The sequence below is a fragment of the Bacillus rossius genome, chromosome 3 (genome assembly GCF_032445375.1).
Source record: "Bacillus rossius redtenbacheri isolate Brsri chromosome 3, Brsri_v3, whole genome shotgun sequence".
NCBI lineage: Eukaryota > Metazoa > Arthropoda > Insecta > Phasmatodea > Bacillidae > Bacillus > Bacillus rossius.
Window position 1 is genome coordinate 75,277,409 of NC_086332.1, and position 19,147 is coordinate 75,296,555.

Genomic DNA, 19,147 nt, shown 5'->3' on the forward strand with positions numbered 1-19,147 from the left:
GAAGACAATTAGACATTTTACTAATTAAAAATAAATTAGTTAAGTAGACCAACATCTCAAGGATGATGTGATATAAATAGAATTGCATTTGCCAATTCTTTTTGCTGCCAAAAATACATGCTTACTAAGTGCCAGTAAATTTTTAACTTCAGATGCATGCTATGTCCTTTTTCAGTTGAGTCTTGTGGCTTAATCTGATGGTTTCCTGTTATTATATTTGGTAGATCTTTATAATGAGTTGATAAATGTTGATTGTTAATACGTTTCGTTGTCTCCAAGAATGCATTAACTCCTAGCATCACCTAACATGTAACATGAGAGAGTCGCACAATTCGTGTTTTCAGTAGGGTTTTTTTTTTCTTCTTCGAAAAATTAGAGAATTTATAGTTGACTTTACATTTCACTTGACAAGCATATATGGAATAAAATGATTTTATCAAAGTGCATTTACAACTTTCCACTGTCAGTATAAAGCTGAATAATTCCAATAGCTTGCAAAGTATTACATATTCCATTTTAATGTGAACTTTATTTATTAATTTTGTGAACTATTATACTTTTAATTTTATAAACGTTTTAACCAATTTTAAATTTGAAAGCATATGTTGGGTAGTAATTCATCCATTAATAAAATGAATTTGATCTGGTATAAATGCAATACGAAAACCTAAAATCCTTTTATACAACGATAATTAGTATTTAAGCAAGACAAAATGTTAAAAAAAAAAAGGAATGGAATGAATTTGGTATTGTATTTCTAGGTAACACTTTTTTCTAGTTGATGCTATGGAAAAAAAATAGTTAGACCTGTTGCAGCATTGTTTTTAATTTTTAGGGTATGTATTTGGTCTAGCTCCCTAATTATTATTAAAATTTTAAACCGGCGCAAGAAGTCCAAGGGTAACAATGGCACACACATTAAGTGCTCCGTCAACGCTTCATGCAAAATGTATTGGGGATGTGTAGTTCTCTTTGAAGTGCTTTATGCAACTACTATAGGACTATTTCTGTAATTTTATTGTTTAAAATAGTTAAAAGCAGGGTTCTTAGTAAGTTTAATTGATTTTCTGCTAGAAGGTTTATAATTACAACAGTATAATTTTTTTCCCCTTCACTTAAATGTTTAACAGAATCACAATGTCTTGGAATTAAAGTTTTTGATAATACAGTGATCATCCCCAATTTCAGAGTATGTTAATGAATGAACATCTCCCATTGAATATCAAGAAGTTAAAATGATTTATATGTTGTTAAACTTTTATATATTATGTAGAAAGATTATTCTAAATTAAAAACATGTGTCCCATATTAACTACTGCTGGTGTAACTGGTTGCAAACCTGAATGTTCTGAAGTTTTTATAAAACTTTGCTCTAAAGAAAGTTTCTCCATACACTACACATCTATGCCTTACCAGGGTTCAAACCAGTACTGTACTTAAAAATTGTTAAAAATACTAATACAATTACTGTGCAACAATATTTTGAATTACTACAGCAAACATAACACACATACCGATCTCCAGTGCACCCCAGTGGCCGTTATTTTCTCTGTACCAAACTCGTTGATAAGATAGCAGTTTCTGGTTCAACCATACGTAGAACTAGCCTTAGTAATAGTAGTAGTGACTATTTGCTTTGTGCAACTGCAGCCAATGTTTAATTAGTTAATGTTTAGTTGAGTATTTATGTTAGAGAAGTGAAACTTCTTTGGGCACGATGGGAGTAAAATTTCAAAGCCAAATTTTAATGCAACATTTTCGTGAAACATTGTAGTGAGATGATTTCTGACGCTAGAAGAATGGAGAATATATTGCTGGTGGTGCAGAGAATTTATCAGGCCGCGATGCCTTGAGTGGGCTCCACGTGGTGACATGCGGCTCAGGTTGGACCCTGCCATGCTGCATGGATAGGCGGGTCGCAGCTTTAGGGACCTGCCTGTGCCTGACGCCACCCGACTTGCTGGCATCTAGTAAGGGAGTATTTGGGCTGGGGGAAACTCAACAGGGTTCGAGCTTATTTTGAAGTGAATAATACTATTTTAATTAATTTTTATTTAGAAAATTGTCTTTTCTCTCTCTTTCTCTCTCTCTCTCTCTCTCTCTCTCTCTCGCTCTCTATCGCTCTCTCTCGCTCTCGCTTTCTCTCTCTCTCTCGCTCACTCTCTCTCTCGCTCACTCTCGCTCTCTCTCACTCTCTCTCACACTCTCTCTCACTCTCTCTCACACACTCTCTCTCTCTCTCTCTCTCTCTCTCTCTCTCTGCAGTTTTACCTCTTACGATATAGTTACTAGTCAAGGTTTGAATTGCCAAAGAAGTTTCACTTCTATCATGTGTACTGACTTACAAGTGCTCTTAATTTTTTGAATTGCAGAATACATGGAGCTGGAGGAAGAGATGCACAGAGACAGGCAGGCCTTGCTGGAGGAGTTTGAGAGGCGCAAGCGTGCACGTCAGATAAACGTGTCCACCGATGACGAGGAGGTGAAGAAGAACCTGCGGCAGCTCGGGGAGCCAATCTGCTTGTTCGGGGAAGGACCAGCAGACAGACGCAGTCGACTCAGGGATCTGCTGGCCAAGTATGTGCTGATTCCTGTGCAATATGTGCACGTGAGGTTACGTGCACTCTTATGTTGCTTCGTTATAATTCATTCTGCAGTTTGTGGAGCCTTTGTGATGGTGAATTTCAGATTATATGTATCTGGTTGGATGTTGCTTTGTGCACTCTTTGAATAATACAGAATTGTAGTATAGTATATAAGTTATTACTGACTACCTTTGAGCTGTAGGAGACAGAATGTTTTTGTATTTGGATCCACTATAAGATAAATGGTGTTAAGTCAGCACCATTTTATTAAACAATTTTACCTCGGGAAGACATGTACAATTTGAGCTGACCTCACCACTGTCTGGATTCTGAGAGTCACCTCTGGCTTATACATGCCACGAAGCCAGTGAACCGTGTTTAGAAGCAAGCAGCGCCTGCATGCAATTACAGATAATTATAGAAATATCCAAGAGGTGCAGATGAACATTGCTGTATCAGGGTTGCTGCAGGTGTAGAAAACAGGGAAAAGTCAGGGATATCTTAAAATATTTCTGAAATTATTTCTTGTAACCGAAATATTAAATGGAAAATACAACTTCTGCAGGAATTTAGGCATCTTAAAAAATACTAAAATGTTTAATATCACAAAATTCAGTTGATTTACCTTTCCTTAAAAATCCTATGCTTTTTACTGTAAACACAAGGGATGGAAAAACTTTTTTGCGCAAGTTTGCATACAAGTTTGATAGCCTGCATTCGATAGTTTTAGGTGAGTCAATAGCAAAAACCAGGAAAAGTCTGGAAATTTAGGAATTCCAAGCTTGTAGCAATCCTGTTTATACAGTAGTATACATATATGTATTTATGTGTATAAATGTAATTATTAAAATATTAAAAAAATAATAATTAGTGATGGGTTGATTAACAATTTCCTCAAATAAATATATTTAATTTGAAAAACAAGCAGTAACTTGAATATACCTCTCAAATCCCAATCTAGGTGTCAAGGGTCAAAAATAAAATGAAGTCCAAGAAATAAAGTACACCAACAATGGTGCTGAAACATTCAACCCTTTAAATGTTCATTTCACAAACTAAGTTTCGAAAACCAATACATATATTAAATTTACTCATAAAATTACACACTTAAAGCACAAAATATAATGGGGATTGGCAATAGGACCAACTGTAAGACCTCTTTCACACGGAGAGCCGTGCGGCTCGCACTCGCGAGCGGGAGCGAGGCGCGCGAGACTGAAATGCAGAGAGTGAAACTGGAGCTTTCACACGGGGAGTGCGGGCCTTCAGGGCGCGCGAGCGAGGGCCGGCAAGGCTCGTGCATCTCGAGCCGGGTTCGCGCATCGCGAGCCGTGCGCTGTGGACGGGGGTCGCGCTTCATCCCCGAAATGCAAAGGGAGGAGTGGGGGCATTCACACGAAGGGCGACTATAGCTCTTGCTCCTCAGTCTCTTGCTTTCAAGATGGATGTTGATGTTGAGTTCTTAATTAATTCAGTGCGTATCCGGCCCACCCTTTGGTACAAAAGTACCGAGATATACAAGGACCAGATTGAAGTGGATAGAAATTGGAGGGAAGTGTGTGAAGAAATCAACGGAGAATTTGAAACATTGTCCGGGCCTGAGAAAAAGAAATACGGTAACTTGAAAGGAAAACACATATTAATTTAAATTGTATTTACGTATTTATGTAAATATATTTAATATACACATACATATTTATAAAATAAACTTTGAGTCTAAATGCACGGCAGTGCACCAGCCAAGTAAAATAAGAACTCAAATATGAAGCTACATCAATTTTTGTGTTTCTTTTTATTTAATGTACTGTTTGTTTCTGTTTACATTTTACATATCTTGTTACTGGACAGGTACCTACAAATAAAATAAAAAAATAAAAAATAATAATAAAAATGTTGCACTGCAAAGTACCACAGAAATTATTTCTGACATTTTTGCATTACAGAATTAAATTGCATTCATGTGCCATGGTACAGCACCAACAGGTGACATGAAATAATTGCAGAACGCATTTCTGACATTGTTGGCGGACAAAGTTCCTCGCACTCCTTGTTGCTGTTGTACATCCTCCAGTCCTATAATTGTCATAGTGTCTTCGAATGCAAAACCATCTCTGTCACGAACAAAATTATGGAGTACAATACAACATTTGACAATGTCTACAGCGAAATCTGGCTGCACATTGATTGCCCGATCAAGGATTCACCATTTGTTTGATAAGATTCCAAATCAGCATTCTGCAAAACGTCTTGCCCTACTTAAACGGTAGTTGAATACTCTCTTTTCAACTGAAAGATGTCGTCCTCCAAAGGGTCTCAACAATTTTCTGTGCAACCCGAAAGCTTCATCAGCGATGAAAACATGAGGTAGTTGAAGTCCCATTGCACCAGGAAGACATTTCTCGGTCGGAAGTTCAAGAGTTCCGTTTTCGATTGAGGCAAAAACACCTGTTTCATTGCGCCTTTGATTAATAGGATGTACCCAATACGTTTTGGTACATCCGTGTTTTTGTCGTCATAGACGTCGCCTACGGTAAAGAAGATACATGGTCACGGCACGTGTACGATCCATGCCAATGCTTACTTGCGACTACGCAATGGCTAGCACCCTAGCCAAAAAGGCTCCCTGTGTGAAAGAGTGGAAGGTAGGAGCGGAAAAAGCTCCCGCTCGCGAGTGCGAGCCGCACGGCTCTCCGTGTGAAAGAGCCCTAAGTATGATGTTTTAATTTAATACATTTCCTCCAATATTTTTCTTTAAAACTTTTTTCTCAAATATAAAATCTTTCAAATGTTAAATATTTTATTGGCCCATCCCTAATAATAATATGTCACTGACATAGCTTTTACTTTCTATTTCTCATCTGTTTGAAGATTAGGTGAGGATGCCATAAAGAAAAAGCAAGAAGAAGAGGAAGAGAGGATACAGCAGGAAAAAGATCAGGAGTCGACTTGGTACCACGAGGGACCAGAGTCTCTTCGTGTTTCAAGACTGTGGATAGCAAGTGAGTTAGCAAAATTGTCATTTCAATATTTCAATATCTGCATATGATGCAAAAGTAAAATTTAATTATTTCATTTTAACATGGTTACTTAAAAATAATGTGTGAAGCAAACATTTTAGTGGCCATTTAAGTGGAAGAACAAGAATTGCATTTTGTGTCCATTTTTTTTATTTATTATTGGTGTAAATTTTAATAAATAAAATTACTTGATAAATGTATTTAATGTGTGTATAAATTGTTAACTCAGCAATATTTTTAATCTTAGTGAGTAATGAAATTACACACTTCATCAAAAGCTGCCCAGGTTGCGTTCAATAGCCGGCAGTGGGTGGGTTGGCAGCCTGTTGCGAGAGTTACTCCAGCGATAGGGGTACACTGGAGTGGTGTTGCGCCTGCTGCCGCAAGGCTAAAGACCATCTGTTGCTTTGTGTACCACCTTTTACAAGGTGATGGTTATCATAGCTTTTATGCATTTTTCAGTAAACTTTCACATCTTGGAGAAAAACAAAAGAATAGTAGTGTTGCATGAGGGGTGATGGAAAAGTAAGTTTTATGTGCAACACTGTTGTTTTTAGTAGTTTGTAAATCTGAAGTGATTGTGAGTAGTGATTGAAAGAACTCTGAAAAAAATATTTTTTTATATAATATAAATTATAAGGTGAAAAACCAAATTTTGCAGTGATAGATATTCTGATCTGGGAACCAGGTTTTTCAAGTGGTTTTGTCAGTTCCCAGCAATAATAATCTTTTGGATATTCAAGCAGAAAGTCAATGAACTACATTACAAGCAAATCGATCACGTGACCTCTTAGTCTGTAGGTGTATGTTTAAAATTTGGTGTGCACAACAGGCATGAAAGTACAGTAAACATTTTAATATGCCTTTTTGTAACTAGCTGACAGCTCGAAGTATTCTAAGCTTTAAATATTTTTCATCTTGTTCATTTTAACAATACCTTGTTCACATGAACTCGAGTGAAGAAAGAAAACACAAACGACGCAACTAGCATGGAACCAGTTTGGGATTTAGCGGAGGCCGCACCAGCCATATGTCTACCTGAAAGCTCGCGAGGGAATACGACCCGTGCAGACCACCTCACATCACCAAATGGTCACCCCGAGAAGCGGGTTGCATTCACTATGTTCTGGAATTCTAGACATTCACTTTATAGTTCAGATCTGAATGAATATTGTATATTTTTATGATTTACTGCGGGTTCGTAAAGGATAGCCCAATTAAAGATTTTTATCACACACAGTTTTTTTTATTGCCACTATTTATTTACATTACTAGCTAATAATCTAAAAATGCCAATTAATCAATTGCACTTAAAAATGTTGCTTCCTCCAGTCACTCGTTACTCACAATCCACACGCCTCGCTGGGCCGCACCTCTGGCACAACTCTCGCCGCAGCACCCCTCATGGTCCTCCGCCGTCGCACTTACCCTTCGCCGAGATACCACTCGATGCCTCACTCGGAACTTCGCTCGGGACTCCGCCGCACCCGCGGCACTATCGCCCCAGAAGCTCCGCCGCGGGAAGGCTGCCGCCTGAACTCTCTCTCTCTCTCTGAACTACACTGACTCCCTCGAGGCCGCCGTCCTCGTTTTATCTATCAGCCGCAATTTCCAGAACTTGCGAGCGTGGCCGGGTCCAGTCGCGTCATTCAGCGCCGACCCGACGGTAGAAATCTCTCGAAACACATGTTGGCGGCTCGCGTAACTTCGCAGCTGTCAGGTTTCAGTTACGTGTCAAAGGCAGGGCTCTGCGCGGGGAGTGGTGGGAAGGAGGGGGGAAAGCGTCAATCCTTGTTATCTTCCAGGCGCGCGCGGCTCATATCATGTTGCGGCAGTCGCCAGCCAGCTCTGCACCTGCACGTGTCCCAGCCTTGCTCTAGTTCGTAACAATATTATAGAGTAGGTAGATCATTTGTTATATAAGCACATAGTTGCAGGTATTTCATGATTGTATTAGTAATTTAGTTTTAAGTAAAATGTTATAATTTTTATTTATAAGCAAAACTTAGCCTTATTGTTTTTCAGACCTTGCACATATTTTCTTACAAAAATTTTATAAATGATGTAACTCGATAGTTTTCATATACAAAACTTTTTCCATAACAATAATTAGTTCATTTTATGTATTAGTTCATGACATTCGTACTTCAAGAGGTTATAAAAAAAACTTTAACTCACTAACTATTAAGTTTTCATTACAATTTCTTATTACGTAATACCATTTTGAAGGGAAGCAATAAAAAATCAGAAATAAACAAATTTGGGTCTTTCCCCCTTAAGAACCAAGTTTTCAGAAAACTAAAAGAAGTCCAGTATATTTTACAAAATAACTTTTTACGAATTTATTGAGCAGTAATTTTGATCAGTTGGTCAGTTTGTGTCTGTTGGTTTTCTATGACAATTTTAGTTTGAAGTCTTGTGGAAGTAATACACAAATAGAATTTATGTGAACAGCAATTGCATAGTTTTGAGAGTTTTTTAAGAAATGTCTGTTTTTGGGATTTCAAAAAAATATTCACGTTGATGTACACAAATGTGCTTGACTTCTCACAAAAAAATATGTTTTTTAATGACTGTCCATATGTGAGTTATAAAAACAGCTTGCTAGAGTGGATGAAAGCTGAAATGTTTCTGAAGCATTGTATTGATGTGGGTGGCGTAGAGTACTCGTTGCCACGGGCGAAACTCCGCTTGGAGAAGTCTCGCCTGGAGAGGCAGCAGCCAGAGGCCACGAGGACGGCCCACCGGCAGGAGCTGCAGAAGAAGCTGCAGGCCACGACCATCTTCTGCAGTCAGATCGGGGACAACAGGCCAATCTCCTTCTGCCAGTTCAGCCCAGACTCAAAGATGCTCGCCACTGCTTCTTGGTATGTTTTCCTTCCTCGTGTACCACTCTTGGCTCTTGCTTCTCAACTGATGGTTCTGTAGTAGCTCCACGCCTCCTAGGAAAAATCTCTGTAGGCTGTTTGACTGGAACTTTTTAATCTATACAACTAGCCACATACATACAGTATAAACCAAAATATTAATTTTATTATTCCTTTCGAACTACAATTTCTTTAGTAATTTTTACAGTGCAAATTGTCTACCGGGTAGTTATTTGTCTTTACTCTCTGAAATTTAAAAATACAAATAGTAACTTTTTTTTCATAAAATCCTGTATTTACCCGAGGTTATTGCGACTCTGAATATAATGCGACCCCAAACTTTTCGATTGAGAGTCTTGGAAAAAGAATGTTTGGAGAAGAGATCATAGGTAAATTACAAAATTATGCAGATGAAATCACAGTTAAAAGACAAATCACTTAATTAAAAAATAAATTAATATGTAATTAAATTTAAATAGTTAAACATACCTAGGCCAATATAAATTTTTTATTTTTGTATTTACATTAACACTTATTTTATATAGTATATTAACAGAGTTTGTTATGATGCTGGTAAGAATAATTATTCACTGTCAGTGTCTGCAATACTTCTGCTACTGCTGACACTGACTTTATCTTCATCTTGCCAGCACAGATCGTCTTCAGTGCCATTCATGGCATTTGAAAAGCAACACTTCTTAAAGCAGAGGCTGTAGAAATCCATATTGCTAGCTGTAGAACTGATGATTTCTTAATTTTCCCAGTCGGTGTCAGAGAATTAGTCACCCGTAAGCAGCCAATCACTATACTGTTTCCGAAGGTGGTCCTTAAATGGGTTGTTTACAACATCGAGAACTTGTAGCTGGCATGTCATTCCAGCTGGTATAACAACCAAGTCTGTGTTAAAATTATTTTATGTAGTTTTAACCTCAGGTGTCAGATGTCCCCAAAATGCATTAAGGATCAACATGCCTCTTTTCTTCTGAAGTTCATCTGGGCGCCGATTCCACACCATTCGTAACCATTCTTGTATTAAATCACTCGTCATCCAGCCTTTTTCTTGACAACGAATGATTACGTCCGGCAGAAACGGAAGAGTTTTCCTTTTTTTAAGATATTGAATGGTGGCAGTTTCCTGCCGTCTGCCAAAACAGATAACATCACCGTGACTCGTAGCTTCTCATTTCCAGTCGTGCGCACGGTAACAGTCATAATGCCTTTTTGTTTCAATGGTTCTGTTGCTGGGCATGTCTAAATGCACCGCCGTTTCGTCAGCGTTTCCAATTTGTCTGTAGGCTACAAATAACTGTGTTGTTTACGCAAACCAATCAGATAGTGCTGAAATTTAATAAATTTCTTTTCGAAATATTTTGGCAGGTTTTGCGCTAGTTGTGTTCTGCACTGCAAACAAAAACAGCAATGGCGCATCATTCTTATGAACCAACCAGTATTTGCCTTGAAGCTAGTCCATGAATGTTCAATTCACGAGCAATATCTTGGGCTTTTAATTTTATTACATCTCGTGAAATTAGAATTTTGTCTCCTCTCTTCTCTTTGATGAAATTTACCACCTGGGTTTAAAAGAGAACCGTCCTTTTTTAGGCCTTCTGAGTGCTTTTCTCGAACCATTTGTATTCTTGAGACAAACCAAATCCAGCCTCCAATTACGCACGTTGCTTTCAGTAACGAGCAGCTTAGTAGTTGTTGGTTTGAATTGTGTGATTTTCCACTATAATCTTAAAGTTAGCATCATAACTTTGTCTCAGTTTTTTTACATTTTAAATTGTGAACTCTCACACCTCTTTACAGTATCCATTTTATAAAAAAAATTAACTTTCCTACAAAGCACAAGCAACCAAACAAACAACAATCACTTCTAATACTAACCCAAGCGCTGACTAGTAGCACTGTTACTTCACGGTTTGGCCACATTGCTGGCTCCGGCCGTTACCTGGACACAGTTGTCTCACCGCGCCGTTTCAAAACATACTTCCAGCAGCAAAGATGTAGGTTTGCGATTATACTGCAACCCTCACTTTCAGTTTCAGCAGTTTTGATAAAAGTCATCACATTTTAGTCAGGTAAATACAGTATTATGTATTATTGTTAAAACGTTAGTTTGACTAAATACTTTGATTTTTTTCTCTCTCTGATAGTTTGTCTGAACGATAATTGGAGAAAATTTTATATTATTTTATTTATTTTTATTTTGAACATTGACGTTAATGAAACTTGCTTTTGCATTTTATACTTGTTAAAAAATGATATTACTGTGTAAATTAATTTATTTTACCTCTCAGTAAATTTAAGTGTCCTTATCTTTAGTGTGAAGTTAATTCCATAAGTGTAAAATACTTTGATGGTGGCTGATTAATGTTAGTTTGTATGATACTTAATGAGCATTCACTAACCTTCCATGACTACAATCATGAAAATACTGACAAGCCTTTTGGCTTGCTGGCAAGCATTCAGGATAGTGAAGAATATGAAAAGTTTCATTGAATGTCATGAATTTATTGGATGATATGTCTTTGTCAGGAATTTCACTTTATTATATGGACAAGAAAAATACTGTCCCAGGGGATAAAAAAAAGTTCAAATGATAATTTTTATCTTGGAGAAAAATTGATGAGGACCTATTTTATCATTGCTTAGCAACGAGATGTGTCAGGAGTTACCCCATGGTTCAGGAAATGTCAGGAATTATTAACAAACAGCGTTTTGTGAGATTCCTGTTATTTTATAGGCACTAGTTTTTTTTGTGCATACTTTTGTTTTAAAGCTAATTGCTGGTTTGTATAAATGTACTTCTATAAATCTGGTGAAAAATGTGCGTAGTAAATATGTGGGTGATACTTATGTGACAGCTTAGCAAATTATCCTTTTGTGCCTGATTTCCCAAAAAAAAGGTCACCTCTCACAAAGAACACCAACTTTGGCACAAGCACGCATGCACTGTAGACATAAAAAAGCATGCTAAGCTTTTCTTATTGCTATTGCATATGTACCTACTTTTAAATCTAAAAATAAAGCCATAAATGATAAATACAGTCAACTCCCGATTATCTGACGGCGGATTATCCGATTTGCGGCTTAACCGGCAGTTTTTTTTAAGAAAGAATAATTTTAAACAGATAGTAACTTTTTGGTCGCGCAGACTGCTGTGGCGCGCGGTGTGGCAACGCTGTTTTGTTTACGTGCTCCGATTCCTACCCCTCTCCCGTGAGTCATCTGGCTGGCGCAGCGCTGTCTTATCGGCTGTACAGTCGCAGTCACTATTGAGTTTCATCAGTCGTGCGCGCAAGATGTCTACTTCCAAACCTAAATGAGTTGTTTTAACAATTGAACAAAAACTGCAGGTGTTAAATAAACTGGAAGCTGGTACTTCGGTTAGCCAGATTTCAAAGATGTATGGTATTGGGGAATCTACAATACGGGATTTGCGAAGTAACAAAGCTAACATAATTGCCTATATAAGTGCTTCAGACTATGAGCGCGATGAAGAAGAGGAAAACTATGAAAACAGCAACGTACGAAGAACTCGATAAAGCTATGTTTGAATGGTTTAGTCAGAAAAGAGCCGAAGGTACTCAAGTGTCCGGTGTAATTTGTGCAGAACAAGCAAAGAAGTTTTTTGAAGATCTTGGGATGGAGGGAGAATTCAATGCTTCCTCGGGTTGGTTAACCAGGTTTAAACAGCGCCACGGCATATGAGAAATTGTGATTCAGGGTGAGAAGTTAAGTGCTGATACATCAGCAGCAAGAGATTTTTGTAAAGAATTTGAAGAATTTATTGAAACGGAAAATTTACAGCCTGAACAAATCTATAATGCAGACGAGACGGGTTTGTATTGGAAATGCCTTCCTTCCAGGACACTAGCTTTTGAAGCAGAGCGTAGTGCACCGGGCCACAAGTCCAGCAAAGAACAATTGACGGCCATGTGTTCCGCAAATGCTACCGGCGCTCACAAAGTAAAACTCTGTGTAATAGGCAAGGCAAAAAAAACCACGCTCTTTCAAAGGGACTGAGAAAACAAATTTGCCTGTCTCATATTTTAATCAAAAAGGTGCATGGATGGATCGACAAATTTTTAAAACTTGGTTTGATCACAGTTTTGTGCCACAAGTGCGGAAGCACTTACAATCAAAAGGCCTACCACTCAAAGCTGTGTTGCTACTAGACAATGTGCCATCACATCCTGGTGCAGAAGTTTTGAATTCAGACGATGGGCAAATATTCGTTAAATATATGACACCTAATGTGACGTCTCTCGTTCAACCCATGGATCAAGGGGTTATTGCAACAATGAAGAAACTGCACCGGGGCAGTCTTCTTAGGCGACACATCAACGAGGGTGCTGATCTCAAGACATTCTGGATGAAGTTAACTGTACTGGATGCTATTTATGAAATTTCAAAAGCATGGAATTTAATCTAGTGTATAACCATCACTAAATCATGGAAGAAAATTTTCCCTGACATTGAAATTGAAGATTTCACAGGGTTTGAGGATGACGAATATTCCGCAGAGAAGTTAGCGTCTTCTTTACGTCGCATGGAAGGGTGCGAGAATGTTGACAGTGATTGCATAACCGAATGGATTGAAGTGGACTGTACTCTGCCAGGCTACGAGATGTTGAGCAACACAGAGATAGTGCGACGCGCCCAAGGTCACACACGAGAAACAGATGACAGTGCTCCTGACGATAGTGATGGTGACCTGCTTCCACAGAAGCGTATTACACTCAGTAGCTCTGGAATGGGCTGATAATTTGCTGGATTATTTAGAGCAGGAAGATGATACACTATTGTCAGACAAACTTACCTTAACAAACATTCGTAGGGCGATTAGAAGAAAAGATAGCACATCGCAAAAACAAAAGTCTATTACAGATTTTTTAAAATCAAAGTAGGCTGTATTGTTTAGTGTACATAACAGCTGTACAGTAGAATGTACCCCTACTACACCTATATACATGCATTTATGTTTACATATTTGCCAATTGTATTTGTGTAGGTCTAAAGAATGTTTGTGTGTTTAAGATGTGTGAGTATTTTTGCGTGTTTTTTAATGCTTCAGAATGTCTATAAATTAACATTTTATCTTTCCTCAATTATTGTTTACATTACATATTCCTATGCACATACCGACATACGTATACGACTATATGCATTTGTATAAACATACTCAAGACAAACACGTGGGCTAATAGGCCGAGATTTTTTCGCCTGAAGCATTTTACTTAAATGTACTCGACTGTACCTCATTTCTTATTCCAAACGGCCGGAAAGTCAACAGAAAATTGCCATGTGTGCACCAAACTTAAGTAAAATGATTGTCTATGTAATGTTTATTTGACAGTAATGAGATGTGAAAGTGCATTATGTATCTACCCCACACAGTTTGTTTGTTTGTTTTATTGCATCTGTTATATTTTTTTCTTACATAACTACAAAGATATTGAACAATTGCATAAATTAGTACGTACAATTTCATATAATGATATACTAATACTGTACGTATGTATACTGGCACCAAATATTGTAATAGGATAATATGGGAAACTGACAAAAAAAATGCGAGACATGTTGTTCAGCGAACCTGGCGGCGTGGACTGAACCTACGCTTTGGAAACGGCGGTAAAAGGTATTGTAGTGTGTTTGGTGCTATAAGATGATGGTTATATTTGCGAATAAATAAACACATTATTATGTGAACAGTAATTCAGAATGGCCGGAAATATTTGTGTGGTGTTTGGCTGCAAAAATTACAACGTTACTAACTGCTCAAAGTCTTTTTTTTTTTCAGATTTCCAGCGGACCCAACGCAGTGTTTCGCGTTTCGCGCATTCACAATTTTAACCTCTTTGTTTTATATTTTTGTCTCTTATTATAAAGTAATTATTTATTATAATTCCTTACTATTCTTGTAACATGATTTGTTTGAAGCAGTTTCTCCCGGTTTAATTAAGGATTTTTATTTAAAATGCAGTCACATTTTCAGGTGAGAAATTAATTTCATACATACAATTTACTTCCGTTACTAAAACTAGTTGTTCTTGTTTCCTTAAAAATAAAACAGCTGGAAAACCAATTAGATACTACATAGGCCTACTACTTGTTCAGTTATTTTGATAGATTATATTTTGCACATAATTACATATCTATCTTTGACACATACCTTTAAATAAAGCCTGAGAACAGTTCTGTATGAATAATATCATTAAATGTGTTTGAATTTCTAGTTTTGGTAAAAACAGCACTTAATTGTGTAAACATGTTGCCTTTAATATGCACGTAAAATTGAATTACGCGGGGCTTTCTTCAGTCCACGCCGCTAGAATGCGCTGCAGTCTGGTGTCTCGCGCTTCGCCAATGCTAATTGGCCGGAGTTTCCCATATTATCCTATTACAATATTTGCTGGCACATAATAGTACATAAGTTACTAGTATTATTCACTGTAACACATTACCGTACTTCCGATTGCCTTCCGTTGCGGCCGTGGTCGTTTACACGATAAGGGGGTGGGGACTGACAGTTTTTGTTTACATTGCGCGGTAAAAAAATGGTTAAAGTGTATTATATGGCGTTTTGGGTTATCCGTAGCCTCGGCCCCCTTCATTACCATGGATAATCAAGAGTTGACTGTATCATCAAAAATGAATTGCTACGAGCTGCTTATCCTGTAAAGAAAGACTACTATGTCCCCTCTCTCCCTCCACTCCATATTATGTCAACAAGATGCCTCTTCTGAGGTGAATAGATCATCTGCTTGGATTTATTAAAATTAAGCTGCTTTTGCAAAATGTATACAACATATAACTGCTAAAATTGTACAGTTCACTTAAGGTCTAATTACATTAAGCAAGAGAGAGCAAAATTTTTTGTTCCAAGTTTTGGGACTGAATGCTTATACATTTAACAAATAAAATCTGTTTGCCTGACATAATGTTATCAAAATTGCACAACTACCTGTTTTCAAGTTTTTGACTTTTCATTTATAAATAATGGCATTTGGCTATCTTGCTAAATGTTATCTCACTTTTTCTCATCAAGTGTGTGGGGGTGTGTGGGTGCCACGAGAGGTCAGATGTGATATATTCGGAGACTGGTGTCGTGGCCTCGAGACAGGCCGGGGTTGGTGGCCGGCCGTTGTGAGGCTTTAAACCACCCCACAGGGTGGGCCTCAACTTAAATATTGGGTGTAGACCAGCTGTAATCTCACAAAAAGCGACCAATTAAATGCGCTGTCTACACCCATGCAAACAAGCAGAGTAAAACAAACATTAGCGGAGAATATTATAAGAATAATTCGCACAACGTTAGGCCCTACAGGGTTTAGTAACAACTTACAATTAGCCCAGGAAATGTAAGGAAAAAATGCATAAATGTCGGGAAAAATTAGAGACAAGCTGAACTTTTGGCAGGTGTTAGGACCCAAAAAGAGGTGTATTTTCCCAAAAGTCCCCACCCCTCCCCTTTGTGCTTCCCCCCCCCTACCCACCCTTAAACATCCGATTTGCAAGCATTTGGATTACCCTTCATATCTCCGTTGTTATTTATAGTAGTCAAATTTTCTATATATCGTTTTATTCCTTATATTATTATCTACAATAAAGTTATGTATAGTTTTGTTCTAAGATTAGCAGTTAAATAGATATTAGCTGAGGAATGTCAATTTTTACAATTTTATGTTAAGTTTGTTAAGAATATTTAAGTTTAAAATTTTATTTTGGGACATTTTCACGAAACACTTAAGATGAAAAGTGTAGAATGATTCTTTAGCTTTCCAACGGTATTAATTTTTCATATTTTGGATGAAGATAACATGAAGTAGAGGGCCGTAAGTAAACCAAGAACTCACCTCTCGCAACCCGGACTTAAAAGGAATCTGCCGCACCCTATTCAATCTCGCTCAGCTGGCCTTAAACGTTACTTGTAATTCTTCCTAATTATTCTAAATAAATTATATATACAATTTTAGTTCAGAATACAGAAACAAAGTTGGTTTAATTTTTATATTATTTTTGCCAGTTTTGGTTCGGGGGGGGGCTTCAACCCTAACCCACATAGGATCGTTCAATTACCCACCACCTATGGACCCGCCGTGTTCCGGACTGGCAACAACCGGCAGCTGTGAACTAAAATACATGACTGCTTATCCACAGTATGTGATAAAGAGCAATCAGTATAATCCACAGCATCACGGCCCACCCACCCACCCACTTCAAGCTGTTGTAACATTTACTGAATTATTCACTTCTTTATGTGCATTTTTCACTTCCAAACTTTGCTATTATTTACACATCATGCTATTTAATTTGTATAGAAAAATTCTACTTACAACAAAAGTACTTCAATGTATTTTACAAACAGATCTATTCATAACGTTTTTGACTCAACGCCTACATACATAATTATACATCATAAATTGCATCTTCATCTTCATCTATGGCTGTTGCATTGTTACACGAAAGACCATTGCAGTGTTCACACATAGCTGAGCAATGTAAACCTGTCTTTCGACATCCACAATAGTTCCCACATGCAGATTTACATGAACATGACACTATGTTCAACAGATTGTTTGGTGCAAAAGGTTTAGATGTGGTAATTGGCTTACGTACGTTTCTCTCGCCTCCAGCTTCTCTTACACACTTATCCAAATTTATAAATGGAAGAGCCATGACATATGTTGAGTCACTTTTTAACCTTCTGCTGTTAATGAGGTTCATGAAACCATTCCATCCTGGTTGGGCATTCATTCCAGAAAGCCAAATAGAGTTTAGAGGAAACATGGTTGCTACTGTGAAGTCTGAATTTTTCAGCTCAGCTTTTATTTCGTTGTAGTCTTTCACAGTAATGCTACTAAGTCCGTTGTGGGCTTTTTTCTTTGGGTAAGATCGTATCCTAATGCATTCTGGATTAAATGTTCCAGAAGATTTCCTTGCAACCTTTACTTGAGTTTCAAAACTAGAATCTGGGGTAATAGTTTGGACCCCGCCCATTGCATGAAACGTGTTGACGCCATCCAGTGTTCGAACATTGACATGAGCATTATCAAAATCATGCTGTATGAAAGCATCTTCATTGACATTTAGTGATCCTGAATTTATGAGAGTATTAATGTACACGGAAGCTTCGTAATTGGAAGCACAAATACCGATAGAATATAGCATGTTGATAAGATGCTTAGATCCATATAAACGATGTAGTTTCAGAGCTAAGCCAATGTGAAGTGGTAACAAAAATGATCTGAGTCTTACAGCTGATATAATAGCATGGTTTATGACTACACATTTTCTGTCTACCATTTCAAACTCTGAAACGTTTTTCTTTTTCGTAACTCTTTGTGTGAAAGCTGCTAATGTATTTGGTATTAAATGTTCTCCTCCACATGTAATGTCATTGGTACCTGGATATGTTTCATGATCATATGCCTTCTTTTGAATATCTTTTTTAATGATGTCAGCTGCAGCCAATACTATCCTAAGTTTTTCCGTTTCTAGGTTCCTATCTATTTCTTTGTACCAGGTCTCAATAATTTTATGGACAGTATCAGACAAACACACAATGTTCTTTCTACCTGAAACATTAGATACCATAATGCGGCGTTCTTTAAAGTGTTCTAGAAGAAGATTTTTCAGGTGTTTGTCGGAATATGTATATTTTCCCCCTGAAATGCATGCCATTATATCTTGCAACTCTTGAATTGAATATTGGCATTCATCGCTTTGTTCAATGTAACTGCACAACATTAAAACATATTCTTTATCCGTCATCGGTCTGCCTACAAATCCTTCACTTGGGTTTGTCTTTTAAAAAGTGTCATGACAGTTTTTATGGTGTCGTGCTTCTGGGGCTACAAGGTCACTTACATTTAAAATGAATGCTTTCACTTGATCTCCCCATTCATCACTCCGATCTTCACATCTCTGCAACAAACTATCTTTAATTTCAAATGTTGCTACCATACGAACTTTTTTCCTACGATACAAAGCAATCTTAGAATCGACAATTGCCTCTTCCCCACAAAAAAATGCAATCTTTTTTGTAGTCAAAATTATTTCCTACACTTCGCAAAACAGGCGATAATGTTGAAGGAATACATACAGCAGGACTTAGTGATGATGTAGTTGCAGCTTTAATACGTGATGGTCTGGTATAGTTTTGCCTACACGATTTGTGTACTCGAACACTTGACTTTTCTTTCAAGTTCTTGTGGAGCCCATCCTTTCGTAGAATGCTTGCTTCTGTTATTGTCTTCAACCCTTTTGTAACAACAACAGTATCTCCTTCCGTATCTTTACCGCATAGAATACAAAGTATACTTAAATGTTCCATTTCAATTTTGGTTAGTGTGAATTCTTGTTATAACATGGTAGGTAGATTCAATCCTGAAACATACGCATCACTTAGAAAGTTGTTGATTTGCAATTTTCGAATAGTAAAAAGTTACCATAGACTGACAAATGCGCATTTTAATAGTATACTTATTTACTTAAAATGTAAGTTTGGTATTCTGAAGAACCATAAAAAACATTACGATAAATAGTTACGATGTTGAATTGAATCAGTTTATAATTACATTTTTAAAAAGATTTTACTACAAATCTCACACAAATATGTAAAAATATTTAAGTTATATGATCTATTAATTTCCTGAACTTCAAAAAA

The 19,147-nt window shown here is 37.3% G+C and overlaps 1 protein-coding gene across 2 annotated transcripts in view; it reads left to right on the forward strand.

Annotated features, from left to right (window-relative positions):
* The window catches only part of LOC134530916 (U4/U6 small nuclear ribonucleoprotein Prp4), a 65,986-nt gene that overhangs the window by 11,503 nt on the left and 35,336 nt on the right, over nt 1-19,147 (forward strand). For both annotated transcript variants that reach the window (XM_063366229.1, XM_063366230.1), the window contains 3 exons: nt 2,373-2,577; nt 5,454-5,584; nt 8,265-8,469. In XM_063366229.1, coding sequence (XP_063222299.1) covers nt 2,373-2,577; nt 5,454-5,584; nt 8,265-8,469 — 541 coding nt within the window. The remainder of the gene's footprint in view (nt 1-2,372; nt 2,578-5,453; nt 5,585-8,264; nt 8,470-19,147) is intronic.